General features: G+C 48.0%; 1 protein-coding gene across 1 annotated transcript in view; it reads right to left on the bottom strand.

Moving 5' to 3' along the window:
• Positions 1-291: 291 nt before the first annotated feature.
• LOC137352023 (kazrin-like) overlaps positions 292-16,246 on the bottom strand; it is a 64,778-nt gene continuing 48,823 nt past the window's right edge. Inside the window, exons 7-9 of the mRNA XM_068016998.1 lie at positions 10,995-11,133; positions 10,681-10,772; positions 292-478 (exon numbers count right to left, since the gene is read on the bottom strand). Coding sequence (XP_067873099.1) covers positions 382-478; positions 10,681-10,772; positions 10,995-11,133 — 328 coding nt within the window. The 3' untranslated portion in view covers positions 292-381. The remainder of the gene's footprint in view (positions 479-10,680; positions 10,773-10,994; positions 11,134-16,246) is intronic.

Below are 16,246 nucleotides of genomic sequence, written 5' to 3' on the forward strand. Positions count from 1 at the left end.
GCCCATTGGTTCACAAAGTTGACAAAGTACAATCTTGTTTTCATTGCTTTGGGTTCTGGGATTTTTACCAGTGTTTTAAGGATTGCAAACTGTGGTTTTGTTCATTTTTTTCCCAGTAAAACTACAGTGGCCTTGGAAGTCAGCTTGAATGTACTTAAAACATCACCAGTCACAGTGACCAGAGCAAATGTGTTTCCTCAAGCACAGCTTGAAAAGGGCAATCACCTCACTGCACCAGCACGTGTTACTCTCTCCACCTCAGCAGCCCAGCACCGACAATACAGGCAGTTACAGTGTCAAAAGACATCGCTGGTGTTAGGTAAATCGTCCTCCATCTCTCCCTACTGCTCACTCTGTCAAATCGATGGAGACTGCCTTCCACTAAGTGACTGGAGTGATGGCCCATTTCTTCTGGTGACTTTGTACCCTCAGGCCTGCCTGTTGTCTGCACATGCCCTGTGACCTCATTCGCACAGCTCTAAGGGGAATGAATAGCATCATGGGTAACAAATATTGGGTAAGAGAACACATTAAATAATCAAATACTGAAAATGAGGCCCGAAGAAAAGGTTTTAAATAAGGCTGTGTAATCATACGTAACAAGTCAGATTGAGGCCAATCTCAGAAATGGCTGTTTTTAAGATAATATGGTCAGGGAGAAATGAACCTCAAAGCTGATCACTACAGTTAATGTTCCACTGCTGAGCTGGACTGTGCTGGTGGGGAGAGCCTTTTTCTGGGTGATATTATCAAGTAAAGCCAACCATTCCGGCTCCCCACCCCCAAGAAAACTCAACCCATCATGACTACAGGCAGTACAACAGACAATGTGCCTGTATCTGAGACTCATCCCAACCCCTCAGAACTGTCTCCATCCCCTCCACATGGGTCACATTTCGGGTTGCCGACGCTTCAGGACTGCACTGGGCTCTCCAGGAATTAAAGATTAATCTCCAGGATACTGCTCCCACCAAAAATTAGAGGGGCATTTTAACAAAGATGTCTTTGAACACTTTTGTTTACAGGTTATAAAAATGTTTGACATGGGGGATAAAAGTCTGTTTGACTGACTGACAAATTATCCAATAGGGTAATAAAAATTGTCTATTCGCTTCCTAATTGGCATGGGAAGGCGGTGCATTTTGAGGATTAGCATGCTGAGTGACCAATGGCAGGAGTGTGCAGCGGGAGGGCTGGAGGCCCCTCCAGAAATATGTTCAACCTAAATTGGGAATCCTCGTCAAACTCAACAGACCAAGAGGTGAGCAATTTTTAACAGGAGAAAAGAGTTTAACCCTGCGAGCAATCACTGTCAGAGGATCAGTGAGTGTTTAGATGCCCCTTCATCTCTAAATTCCTTCCATGATAATTAGCAGCAACGGATTAGAGGAAAAAACAGCAACGTTTAAAAGGCAACACTGGAAACCTAGATTTCTGTCAAACATTTGAAATAATATAACACGTAAAAATAATATAAAATCTTTGTGAGTACATTTAAAATTTAAAAAAAAGCATTGCCTTTTTCTATTCAACAAATATTCACAGAATACAAAATAAAATCAGTACAGTTAGTTTAACATTCTCCAATGGTGAAAAACAGTTCACATCTTGTCCTTGTTATAGAAGAGGGTAGTGGCAGACTGGCTGCTGTTTTCAAATACATCAGCCAAGCAGCTCAAACACCATTTGATTCTACAATCCAGGAGTGCACCCATTTGGAGTAGTTTGTTAGTTTGTCAAACTGTATTAGTACTGATGACACTGCACCTTAACAGATATAATCCACCGCAGAATGGCTTTCTGTAAGTTTATCTTTTTGCCGAGTCTTGCCCTACTCTTCCATTTTTGCAGCCCGCTGCTCTCCAGATCAGCCAGGGGCTCTCTGCTCTAATGTGCTTCTCTGCAACTGGTTTAACAATGCTGTTCTACAACTGACTGGCAGCTGCTTTAAATCTAACCAGCTGAGTTGAACAATATTTGTACTCCCAGCCCTAATTGGGATGACTCACTTCTACTTGGCTCTCCATCTCAACTGAAAACCAATGCCACTCGCCCAGAATCAAAGTAAGCGTGGTCAAAGTGTCCGACAGCCCTGACATAAACCTGTGCAGTGGAGCTGATTGTGTTCTGAGCTATTTGAGTGTCCAGAATCCCTCAAACCAAATAGCCATGATTCTCTAGCTAAAGGAATCAACCAGGGATGAGGGATTTCAGTTAGGTGGAGAGATGAGAGAAGCTGGGATCATTTTCGTTGGAGCAGAGGAGGTTAAGATTTAATGAAGGGGTTCAAAATTTTGAAGGGTTTTGAGAGAGTAAATTCAGGAGAAATGGTTTCCACTAGCGGGATGGGTGCACAGTAACCAGAGGACACAGATTTGAGATAATTGGTGAACGAACTACAGGGGAAAGGGGGAAATTCTTTTTAATGCCGTGAGTTGTTCTGATCTGGAATGCGCTGTCTGACAGGGTGGTGGAAGCAGATTCAACAGTAACGTTCAAAAGGGAAGTGGATAAATACTTGAAAAGGATAAATTGCAGGGTTATGGGGAAAGAACAAGGCAGCGGGACTAATTAGATAGCTCTTTCATACAGTCGCCATTGGCACAATGGGCTGAATGGCCTCACTCTGTGTTACATGACTCTATGAAATATGAGCGATCATTAGTGCACAAACGGTACTTGGATTTTTCCCTGGTTCGTGTGTACAGCTGGGTAAGACCGTTCAAATATACAACCTACTGCACTGTTCTATAGGATGGACTCACTTAGATGTTTAACTGTCCTACTCTTTTTCGGAACCTATTGCTTTCTTCAACCAGGAAAATACAGTAGGCGTACAGCGAACAAAGCATACCAAATAGACTTAAACAACTCAAATGTATTGTAGCTTCTGTTGATCACATTAATTTCTTCAGCCATATTCTCTGGGATCACACCTCTGAGCACTTACCGGGGGTAATTCTGATTTTGTTCCATAGCAAAATAGGTGATAGTAAATTCCCCATGGACACCAAGGGCAAATGCAACATCCCAACTGATGCTGGGCTAGTTAGGTTCAGCTAACTCAGAACACAACAGGCACTGAACCTGGGAGCTTCATGGTCTGTATGGCTCACTTTACCCTTTAGGACACTGTAGGAGTCTTGACCTATCAAATTCAGCTCAAGGCTTCAACTTTGAACTGTCCAAACCAATAGCCCAATTTGTTCCACCTTTCAGCAGACTGGGTTGCTGTAATATTTGTATATCAATATTTGGCAAATGGTGACCAATCCCATTAAAGGCTGGCAGTATCCTGGCTAGGTTCAACTCGCTGAACGTGGGTGATTTTTGCTGGTCAGTTCCATGTTCAATACTTTCCCGATATGGCCCTCCCCACACATGGATGTGCAAGGTTCTCTAGTGGCAGCCATTCTCAGCTAAGGTTCTGGAGCAGCTCATTGAAAATAGCAGGGGGAGCAAGTTGAAATCAGCCTTTCTCAGCCCAGATCTGGGAAATTACACTGCAGGCAGGGAATGTCACCCACCCCCCCCCCCCCTACCCCGTCTGTAGCGTGGCCTCCCAGGGTCATCCAGCTCGGGAGTGACCTTCAGGTTGGTTTGCAGTCGCGTGCTCTGTTTGCCATGGAGTGGCTTTGGGACGCTTTGGGCTGGATTTTGTGCTGGAGATGGGGCTCTGGTACCGGGCTGAAAAGGTGTGGGGAGCCCTGCCTCTGCCTTTTTCTGTCAACCCCCCTCCCCCTGGAGCGATCCTCTGGTCATTTTTGTCAAAGTTTTACAAGGTGGGATCCCCTTCCCTTTAAAGACTTTAAGGACAGGAATCCCGCCTCCAAGAGCTGCCGGCCAATCACAGGGCTATCTGCTTAGCAGTAACAGCAGTGCCACTGGGAGCAGTGGCCACCGCCGGTACTACAGAGGCCTTGGACCCAGGCCCAGCACTGGAACACCAGACAAGAGATAGGTGAGGCGGGGTCGCCGGGGCCAATCCAGAAGGCCCTGGTGAGGGGGTTGAGGGTTGTGATGTTGCGGTCCGGGGGAGAGGGGGAGAAAGTGAATTGGTTCCCAGTGGGTCATCTGTGGGCCACAAATTGCCCACGAGGGAGGGACCCCCCCCTCAAGCCCGCAAAGAAGGTGCCTCATTTTATATGATGATCTCCCCGCGCGGCGAAGGCCCCCCCCCCCCCCCGCAGCCACTGGTAAAATTCCAGAGGTGGCAGGAAAGGCCATTAATTGGCCCTTAAGAGGCCACTTTAAGGGCTTCAATTTGCCTCTGGGCTGGGAGGCTGTCGTCAGCCTATCTCACCCCCGGGAAGATCGCTTGGTGATGGGGAAGCAATGGGTCCTCCACCCACCGGCCGCCCGCCACAATTCTCTGTGCAACCCCCCCCCACCCCCCGCCCCCGATCCTGTCTCGGGGCCCATAAAATCCCAGGCTTCCTATGTAACCCACATCATTGCAGAAGCCCAGCAAGGAGGAGGACCCCACTTGAGGGTCTCCATTGGCAGCAATAATACTGACATTTAGAAACAAACTGGGAGACATATCTGGAATGTCTGTCAACAGTTATAATTCTTTTATATAAAAAGAGGAAATGCATTGAAGTAAAAGTCCTCCAGACTTTCCTTCCCTTTTAAACATTGATTGCTTTTTGCAGGTGAATGATGCAGTAACAAATGCAGAGCTGCTGCTGCTGGTGCTATGGTACAGTAGGCCAGAGTTAGTACAACATCATGCCTGCCCCCTGGATCTAGCTACTTCAACATCCCCCATTAATGTGTGAATGGCAGGTTTATCTCTGATATATAACCCTATCTTTTAGGGAACACAATTAGGAGCAAGGTTAGCTCACCTCCATCTAAACAAAAAGTTACATTTGTGGGATAAATGTTAGAGTAAGCACAATGTCCACTTTCTGTTCCCCCTACATTCAGTTAAATAAACATCCAATCGCAAGTCAGACCTTCAACATGAGAAAGCTGGTTTCAGAATGGAACCAAACCCCCTCATCCTGGGGCACAGTAAACCAATGGGTGACACCGACTCCACCTGCTTAATAAGAGGCAGCTTTCCAGGTAGTTGGCGTTCATTAGCTTTCCCAGAACAGTTGGGACAGCCAATTGGAGACAAATGTGACCCAACCCGTAACATCAAAAAAAAACCTCTGTCCACTTGGCTGGAAAGTCCTCAATTTTCCTTCTGATGTTCTGACAGGCCAGCTTATTTTGAAAGGTTTTTCCTTGTTGGTTAACTCCCTCCAGCAGCCCTCAGTGCCCAGCTCTGTTCTACACATTGGTAACCTCTATCCCAGTGAAGGTCTGGAGAGAGCTGCATGCTGGTCTGGACAGTGCATCCTCGGAGTCTCCCCGCGGATGGGAGGTGTAGCCCTCGTGGAAACCGAGATCTTTTCCACCAAATGCCTTCACTGACTCCATTGATCCCTGGGTGTAAGAAGAAAAAAGGATTTGCATTTACACAGCACCTTAGCACATCGCTCAGAAATGTCCATCAACTCCTCGCCTATCATGGGTTTGAAGTGCAGTGACTGTCGTTGTGGTGGTAAGCACAGCAGCCAACTTGTTTGTAGCAAGGTCCCACAAATAGCACTGAGATAACTGCTAGATAACTGGTTTTGAGGAAGGAATATGCAGACCAGGAGAAATTGTGGGTAAAATTGTTGGAAAGGGGGATTGGACGGCGGAGGGGGTTGCGGGTAATAACTGTCCGCCCACCCACAACTGTCAGTATATTTATTGCTCACATGGAAAGTGAAAATGTCTGTCAGAGTTTGCTGGAGAGGCCCCACATTTACATCTTATCACCAAAATATACTAACTATTGCTATTTTGCATGCCTAATGCTGAATCGCCATTGACGTCTGTTCTCTCCCTGTTCTTCTTGCTGTATCTATCTACCTCTTTCTCTATTCACCTGTCATCCCTGTCTGCCTGTGTATCTACTAGTCTGTTGTTTATCTACTACCCTGCCTGTTTGTCTATCTGTCGAGCAGCTTTGGCTCTGGAAGAATGCATGATTGTTAAAGTGTGTGCAGTGTTGGTGATTACTGACCATGTGGTATTATTGGTTATTTGGTTAGGATGAACTCTCCAATCAGATGAGAACAATTAATTCTAGAAAAACCCACAGTGCACTTAATCTCCATCCCCCCGCTCCACCAACTGTGCACCATTCCCTCCTGACTGTGCACCTCACTCCCTCCTGACTGTGCACCACACTCCCTCCTGACTGTGCCTCACTCCCTCCTGACTGTGCACCTCACTCCCTCCTGATTGCACACCACACTCCCTCCTGACTGCGCACCACTCCCTCATGACTGCGCACCACACTCCCTCCTGACTGCGCACCACTCCCTCCTGACTGCGCACCACTCCCTCCTGACTGCGCACCACTCCCTCCTGACTGCGCACCACACTCCCTCCTGACTGCGCACCACACTCCCTCCTGACTGCGCACCACACTCCCTCCTGACTGCGCACCATACTCCCTCATGACTGTGCCTCACTCCCTCCTGACTGCACCTCACTCCCTCCTGACTGCGCACCACACTCCCTCCTGACTGTGCACCTCACTCCCTCCTGACTGCACCTCACTCCCTCCTGACTGCGCACCACACTCCCTCCTGACTGCGCACCACACTCCCTCCTGACTGCGCACCACACTCCCTCCTGACTGCGCACCACTCCCTCCTGACTGCGCACCACACTCCCTCCTGACTGCGCACCTCACTCCCTCCTGACTGCACACCACACTCCCTCCTGACTGCGCACCACACTCCCTCCTGACTGCGCACCACACTCCCTCCTGACTGTGCACCACTCCCTCCTGACTGTGCACCACACTCCCTCCTGACTGCGCACCTCACTCCCTCCTGACTGCACACCACACTCCCTCCTGACTGCGCACCACACTCCCTCCTGACTGCGCACCACACTCCCTCCTGACTGTGCACCACTCCCTCCTGACTGTGCACCACACTCCCTCCTGACTGTGCACCACACTCCCTCCTGACTGTGCACCACACTCCCTCCTGACTGCACCTCACTCCCTCCTGACTGCGCACCACACTCCCTCCTGACTGTGCACCACTCCCTCCTGACTGTGCACCACACTCCCTCCTGACTGCGCACCACACTCCCTCCTGACTGCGCACCACACTCCCTCCTGACTGTGCACCACTCCCTCCTGACTGTGCACCACACTCCCTCCTGACTGCGCACCTCACTCCCTCCTGACTGCACACCACACTCCCTCCTGACTGCGCACCTCACTCCCTCCTGACTGCACCTCACTCCCTCCTGACTGCGCACCACACTCCCTCCTGACTGCGCACCACTCCCTCCTGACTGCGCACCACTCCCTCCTGACTGCGCACCACACTCCCTCCTGACTGCGCACCACACTCCCTCCTGACTGCGCACCACACTCCCTCCTGACTGCGCACCACTCCCTCCTGACTGTGCACCTCACTCCCTCCTGACTGCACCACACTCCCTCCTGACTGTGCACCACACTCCCTCCTGACTGTGCACCACACTCCCTCCTGACTGCGCACCACACTCCCTCCTGACTGCGCACCACACTCCCTCCTGACTGTGCACCTCACTCCCTCCTGACTGTGCCTCACTCCCTCCTGACTGTGCCTCACTCCCTCCTGACTGCGCACCACACTCCCTCCTGACTGCGCACCACACTCCCTCCTGACTGCGCACCACACTCCCTCCTGACTGCGCACCACACTCCCTCCTGACTGTGCACCTCACTCCCTCCTGACTGTGCCTCACTCCCTCCTGACTGTGCCTCACTCCCTCCTGACTGCGCACCACACTCCCTCCTGACTGCACCTCACTCCCTCCTGACTGTGCACCACACTCCCTCCTGACTGCGCACCACACTCCCTCCTGACTGCGCACCACACTCCCTCCTGACTGTGCACCACTCCCTCCTGACTGTGCACCACACTCCCTCCTGACTGTGCACCACTCCCTCCTGACTGTGCACCACACTCCCTCCTGACTGTGCACCACTCCCTCCTGACTGCGCACCACACTCCCTCCTGACTGCACCTCACTCCCTCCTGACTGTGCACCACACTCCCTCCTGACTGCGCACCACACTCCCTCCTGACTGTGCACCACACTCCCTCCTGACTGTGCACCACTCCCTCCTGACTGTGCACCACACTCCCTCCTGACTGTGCACCACACTCCCTCCTGACTGTGCACCACACTCCCTCCTGACTGCGCACCACACTCCCTCCTGACTGCACCTCACTCCCTCCTGACTGTGCACCACACTCCCTCCTGACTGCGCACCACACTCCCTCCTGACTGTGCACCTCACTCCCTCCTGACTGTGCCGCACTCCCTCCTGACTGTGCCGCACTCCCTCCTGACTGTGCCTCACTCCCTCCTGACTGCGCACCACACTCCCTCCTGACTGCGCACCACACTCCCTCCTGACTGTGCATCACACTCCCTCATGACTGCGCACCACACTCCCTCCTGACTGTGCACCTCACTCCCTCCAGACTGTGCACCTCACTCCCTCCCGACTGTGCCTCACTCCCTCCTGACTGTGCACCTCACTCCCTCCAGACTGTGCACCTCACTCCCTCCAGACTGTGCACCTCACTCCCTCCTGACTGCACCTCACACCCTCCTGACTGTGCACCACTCCCTCCTGACTGTGCACCACTCCCTCCTGACTGTGCACCACTCCCTGACCCCCCAAAAAAATCCAGCTCCTATTTCTTTGCCCGAGCGAGCGAGTGAGTGCTGATTACCCGCTGCTGAAACAAAAATATTCATGCATGAAACAGAACAGAATACAGGAGAATTTTTCCCTGTCACGTTTGCCCGTTATTCCGCTGCCGAAGGAGCTGACTCGCCCTGTGGTATTTTTCTACAGGTACTGGGCACCCTCACCCAGGGGGGCACATTCTTCATGTGGGGGCGGGAATGTCACAATCCTGTTCCCACCTGTTATCCGCACCTGCTTTCCAATAGTTAATCTTTTCAGAATGGAACTCAAAAATGCTTGATTGCGTTGATGAAATCATCAATCAAGTATCGCATGATGGGGTCATTTTCATGTTGGTATGTAGTGTAAGACAGATAACATCAGATCAGTCACCTGTTATACATCTTTCCTGTGGCTGAGGCCCCCAGTAGTCCAGTGCAGCTTCCCATCAGCCCCCAGTGATCAGAGATGAGGCTGATATTAAAACTGCAGGCACTCAGAGAAAGGAGCTGGTATTTTGGAATAAAGCTTGAGATATGAAACAGCCTCCTGAGCTCCATTGTTAAAACAGACGACAACTAATTCCACCCCAACCTCCATTCCAGCCTGCGGCCCTCCAAATTTTTAGAAGTCACTCAGCGTCTTCCAGTATGAAGGCTGAGAAATCCAGTGGGTACTGAATCCCAAATGTTAATGGAATGGAATTGAATTTTACAAGTGGTCTGATCCCCTGCCCACCCAGTGGTAAATATCCAGAGCGCTGCGATGTGAGTCAGTCATTCCCAGCCTGGGCAGTGGTGGGGTGCTACAGTTGGCCTTAGTTGGGACATGAAGAGGTAAATATCAGGATTCCCTGCTGGTTACTAAACAGTGATCTCTGCCTGAATGTACATGTGTGGATGTCAGATAAGGACAATGTCCCAAATTGACTCAGCAGACATCAATGGTAAAGTCCAGCAGAATAGCCAGAAATTCTGCTGCAACCTGGTCTCGGCCTTACACTGGAGTTTCCAATAGCCTTGGTTGGAGATGCAGCCTCAAACTACACAACACAAGGTCACTGATGTGAAGGGTGCAGGGCTAAGGGTGGGCACTCCCCGAATTCCCATTTTGATGGCCTCATTGGGACCGGCGTGTGTTCAGTGGATGTTTTGTCACACAAGATGAGGCCTCCAGAAAGGTGCAAAAGGCCCCCAGTGGAGGGAGGTGCTTTGACCACCCAAAGATTGGGATGGAATGGAAAAAATATGTTCTCTGACATGCATGACACTTAGGACTGCAACTAATGCTTTCCTTGCGGTGGGGGATGTCCTGGTTATACCCGCCGGGCTGGACACCTTATGCTAGGGTTACTGGGATCCCTGGTAAAAGTGGGAGGGCGGGGGGTTGGGGGCACCACAGATGCAACCCTCTCTACACAAAGCTAAATGACGCTCCTTCAGGCTCCATCCCATAACTTCCTGAACAATAACAACATCCATTTATATAGTGCCTTTAACATAGGAAAATGTTCCAAGGTGCTTGAAAGCAGCGTTATCAAATGAAATTTGACACTGAGCCACATAAAAGGATAAGTGACCAAAAGCTTGGTCAAAAAGGAAGGTTTTAAAGAGCGTCTTAAAAGAGTAAATGTGAGACAGAGAGGCAGAGAAGCGGAGAGGTTTGGGGAGGGTATTCCAGAGTTTAGGGTCTAGGCAGCTGAAGGCATGGCCACCAATGGTGAGGTGATGGAAATCGGGGCTGAGCAAGAGGCCAGGATTTGAGAAGAGCAGAGGCTGGAACTTCAGCGGGGTGAGTGCTGGTGTCCTGCAGCAGGCATGGTCCCAGCGGAACTGGCAGGATCGCACCCCTCACAGATTTTGAGGATCGGATCAGGCTTGGTTCTGATGACCCCAATAGTCAAATACCCTGGCACTACTCACTGTTTAGGCTCACAAATGAAGAATGGCCTCTTCGGTGAGGTACCAGAGGGTGCCCGACACCAGTGGAACTCTACCCCAGTACGAATCAGTGCCTTCAGGAGAAGGGGGAAAATGGGTGGCAAAAAGTTAGTGCATCAGACATTAAGTGACAACACCTCTGCCACATCATCTAAACTTCATGTCTTTACACCTATTGTCCTCCACGAGTAATAAAGAATAATAATGAAGTTGTGAAATTCTGCAGTGTATTTGGTGATTTTTCAGCCTCAGGTTGAAGGCAGCTGCTGGTCCAACTCTAGCCTCACTGTACTCACCCTTCCTGTTTTGTATTTTCTGGTGGTTTCATCCTCTGTGTATCCCAGAACATTGTCACCAGTGTGATTATGTCCCAGTGAGCCCTGTTGTACATAACATAGCTGCCCAAATCTCTCACTTTCCTGCATCAATCCATGCCTGCAAATGAGAAACAGGTCATTTTAATGGAGCTCACATCATAACGAATCAGTTTATTAATGTATAGGCCTCACACCAAAGTACAGTCCCCATAACACAGCACAGCCCTATCACCAAAGGCCAAACACAGGCCTTACCAAAGCAGGCCTCACAGCACAGAACAGGCCCATCGCCACCACAATCCTGAAACCACAGCACAGGCCTCATAACATAGCACAGGCCATGTATCATAGCACAGGACTGTCACCAATGCAGGCTTCACAGCACAGTACAGACCCATCACCAGCACAGGCCTCAAACCATATCACCTCTCAGACAACTCCCAAAGCAGCTCCCAAATCTGCAACCTCCATTACTTAGAAGGACAAGGGCAGCAACCACGTGGGAACACCATCATCTCTAAGTTCCCCTACAAGTCACACACCATGATCCTGACTTGGAAATATATTGCTATTGTCGCTGGGTCAAAATCCTGCTATCTAACAAGTGTAGGAGCACCCTCATCAGATGGGCTGCAGCGGTTCAAGGTGGCTCACCTGCACATTGTCAAGGGCAACAAGGGATGGGCATAAATGCTGACCTTGCTAGCAATGCCTTTATCCTATGAATTAAAAAAAAATTCTCTAAGGGCTTCACATATAATGTTTAGTTTAGTTTAGAGATACAGCACTAAAAGAATGAAGTACTTTGCAATGACTGCTGTTACACAGACTAACGTGGCAGCCATTTTGCGAGCACACAAACAGTAAATGAGATGATTGACCAGCTAATCTGTTTTTGGTGGTAATAAAAGGGTAAAATAATAGTTTTAAAATATGATTAAACACTTCCCTATAGGCTAGCAGATCTTCTGCGGCATTGTTCACGGCATTTCATAAGGACAGAACCCAGGAGCATTATATCGTATATTTTAACAAAGTATTATTCTGCTGCTAAAAGGGACCTGTGTGCTATAAATAAGCAGAGCCTGCAGTGAAGTGGAGAAAAATTGTTCTTCATGCATTCTGAGCTCAGTTAGAGAATATTATTTTGTTATTGGGATGTTGCTTTGAAACCAGCAGGAAATGATTTGTTTTCTTGCTCGTTTTGTTTGTGTTTATTAGGATGCTGAAGATTGAGACACTTCTAATTCCAGGCCGTCAGCACTATGCACATGCATTCCAAGATCAATAACACACCTAGATGCTCATTTTAAGTTTCCCTTTCTCTTTCCCCAACACCATGCCTCTGCCTCAAGCTCAGAAGAGCGCCCTCTACTGCATCAGTGTGCCATCTTTTCCACCTCTCGCACCAACCAACCACAGGCCAATCTGAATGACATTGCCAATTAGTGCCAACTTAGGACAGTTTTGTACTATCGACCTATGCCCAAAGGAAACTGGATTGAGACTGCCCAACTCATTTCACATAGGACCCTAACAACAACTTGCATTTTTATATAGTGCATTTTAACCTAACGAAACATCCCCAGGCACTTGATAGGACCGTAACCAGACAAACATATTGACACCGAGCCAAAGAGGGAGACATTAGGGCTGGTAACCAAAAGCTTGGTCAAAGAGGTAGGTTTTAAACGGCATCTCAGAGGAGAAAGAGGTAGGGAGGCGGAGAGGTTTAGGGAGGTAATTCCTGAGTTTGGGACCTAGGCAGCTGAAGGCATGGTAACCAATGGTGGGGTGAAGGAATTTGTGGATACTCAAGAGGTCAGAATTAGAGGAACGCAAAGGGTTGTAGGGCTGGAAGAGGTTACAGAAATAGGGTGGGGTGAGTCCATTGGTGGGATTCACACACAAGGATGAGAATTTGAAAGTTGAGTAGATCGGGATTGAATGTAACTCAGCGAGCACAGGGTAATGGGTGAATGGAACCGAAAAGACATATATCACACCAATTAAAGGCACTAAATAAAGCTCGAATTGAAGCCAAGTCCCAAAGATGAAAGGCCAGTATCTAAGTGACTGCAGCAACCATTTTCTCATTTATTTTTTTAGACTTTCTTTTAAGTGTGGTACAGTACAACAAAAACTTGCATTTATATAAAAGAAAGACTTGCATTTATATAGCACCTTTCATGACTACCGGACATCCCAAAGCGCTTTACAGCCAATGAATTGCTTTTGAAATGTAGTTAACAAAGTAAAATGTCCCAAGGTGCTTCACAGGAACGTTATCAGATAAAATTTGATACAAAGCCACATTATTAGTGCAGGTGGCAAAAATCTTGGTCAAAGAGGTAGGTTTTAAGGAACAGCTTAAAGGTGGAGAGGGAGATAGAGAGGCGGAGACCTTTAAGTGAGGGAATTCTGGAGCTCAGGACCAAGGCAGCTGAAGGTACAGCCGCCAGTGGTGGAGCAAAGGATTTCAAGGATGCGCATGAGGCTACAACTGATGGAACGCAAAGATCTTCAAGGGTTGTAATGTTGGAGGAGGTTAGAGATGTAGGGAAGGGCGAGACCATGAAGTGATTTGAAAATAAGGATGAGAATTTTAAAATTGAGCAGTTGTCACACTAGGAGCCTATATTGGCCTGCGAGCAGAAGATGGATTTAAGTGACTTGGTGCCGATTAGGATAAGGGCAGCAGAACTTTGGATGAGCTTATGTTTACAGAGAGTGGTAGGTGAGAGGTCGGCCAGGAGAACATTGGAATAGCCAAGTCCAGAGGCAACAAAGGCATGGATGAGGGTTTTGGCAGCTGATGAGCTGAGGTAGGGGTGGAAATGGGTGATGCTACAGATGTGGAGGTAGGCAGTCAGGATGACGGAGACTATATGTGGTGCGAAGCTCAGCTCAGGGACCAAGAGGATGCCAAGGTTCAGCCTCAGATAGTGGCCAGGGAGGGGGTTGTAGTAGGTGGCTAGGGAACAGAGTAACAAAATGTGACACCTGAAATTCAAAGGACATGTCTCAAAATTTTTATATATAAATATTAACTTTTCGGAGGCTCACGGGCCTGATAAACTGGTGCTGTTCATTATTTTAACTACTACTGACCCTTGATGTCTGTGACAATGATTAACTTGGCAGGGAAACAGTAACCAAGGCCGAAGACGGGGTTGTCACCAGCAGCAGCTGCTCCGCCTATCCAATAACTTAGAACATTAGTCTCATTTAATAATAGGTTAAAGCTTTCTAACAGGTAGAACACAGAACATTCAAAAACATGGCACCAATGCTCACGGAGTAATTATAGCTCAGTGGTGAGCTGCGTAACAGGCCATTTATTTTAAAGAGGAATGAGATAAGCAGAGAGTAGCAGATACCTGGGACCCTTGGGAAACAGGAGCTCTTGTGTACGTGGCTGTCCTATTGTTGCTTCAATTGAGCAATGGCTAACCTGTTTGAAAATCAATAACTCCTCATCGCTATTAGGATTGCCAACCTTCCAGGATTGCTCTGGAGTCTCCAGGAATTGAAGATTAATTTCCTGGACACGGCTCTGAGCAAACTCAGGAGAGAAATTCTTAAAAAATTTAAATCCTTAAAAATTAAAAATGGTGAGGTCTTTTTCATTTTCTTTAAGTGCTTTTTGTTATTAGTTATTGAAATATGGGAAACGTTTGACTGTGCAGGGCCCATGCCAACTCTCGCAAATTTATCGCGAGTGACGCGATTTCTAAGTAAAATTAAGCCCCACTCATGATCTCGCAATAGAACTCTCAAATCTCAGGATTTTGTTTTACACTTGTGTGATTTACATGAAGCATTTGGCCCTGGCACATCTCTCTCTTTGCCACTAGTAATGAACGGGAACAAGTAACTGGGGTCCTCTCTCTTTACCCCGCTGGGGAATTAAAACAAATAAAATTAAGCCGAGGGACAAAGGGTGGATAGTTGGTTGAGTGAAGTGCTCCACAATCAAACATGGCAGCCATTTCTCCACCAGCCTCGCACCCTCACTGGAAGTCAAGTCCACATGTTGCTGATGTCTCAGTACCACAATGCCTCAACTGACGTCTGTGCTGACCAATCAGTGATGGCTGCTCAAAAGAAGGCGGGACCAGCTCTATTGGGTTTTCTTTCAATTCCTCCCTTCCCCCAACCCTTTGGAATTCTTAAAGGGGCAGTGCACCACATGCAATACTAAGGATGCATTACTGTAGCTGAAGTTGCATAAGATCTTTCTTGTTGCTTTTTGGAATAAACCAATAAGGAGACACTGAGATCCTCCCATCAAACAAGCATGCCCCTTTTTTTTTTAGAGGGGCACAAGTAAAAATGAGCTAAACATTGAAACAAATGGAAACTTATAAAATTAAACACTATCGCACTTGTCACTTATGTTCATCGTAACCTTAAACTGAGATGTATAGCAATATGGCAATAACAGGCAGGATTTTTTTTAACGTTTTCTGTGAAGCATTTTCAGATGCAGTAATATCGTTTTTGTAAAGAGCTCTGACGAGAGCTCTGTTCAAGATTAGATAAGCCACTGACGAGGTATATAAACCAACTGTTAATCTAGATTGGTATATTGTTTGAAAAAAAAAGCAGCTCATGATTTTTATACCGAATCTCGTGATTTTTCTTCAAGAGTTTGTCTCTTGATTGATGAGATGGTGGTGTTGGCATTACAGCCATTGGAGGTAGGGGATGGTACTTCCAGAAATACATCCAAACAGACTTGGCAACCCTCCTGCCTTTGGACCACTGTTGTCAGCTCACTGTACAAAGGAAGTATTCGCAAGTAATGAGGGGAAGACTCCAAAATGTCAGGAAGGTGTGTAACATATCAAGTGGGAAAAGAAGGGCTTTTAAGAAAATAATGGATAGTGCACTGAAATAGTACTTTAAATTGGATTCATCACTAGAATAGGATCAGAGTACTCCAATCCCCAACCCCTGTTGCTCCCCAGAAACTGGGCATGTACACCAGTACCTCTAACATATGCAGTTAGCCAAACAAAAGAAGCACCAATCTCTTGAACCGTGTGATGTGCACTCTGCATCAACCTGGACAAAAATACACATCGCAGCAAGATTTCAGTTGGCAATGTAATAAACAGCAAATAAACTATTTTAGTGATACATGAGGGATGAATAATGGCCAGGAAGACAGCGGTCCCCAAAATCGGGAATTATTCTCTTTGATTTTCAAAGGCTCTCTCCTTTCT

Source organism: Heterodontus francisci, chromosome 37, assembly GCF_036365525.1.
Source record: "Heterodontus francisci isolate sHetFra1 chromosome 37, sHetFra1.hap1, whole genome shotgun sequence".
Taxonomy (NCBI): Eukaryota; Metazoa; Chordata; class Chondrichthyes; order Heterodontiformes; family Heterodontidae; genus Heterodontus; species Heterodontus francisci.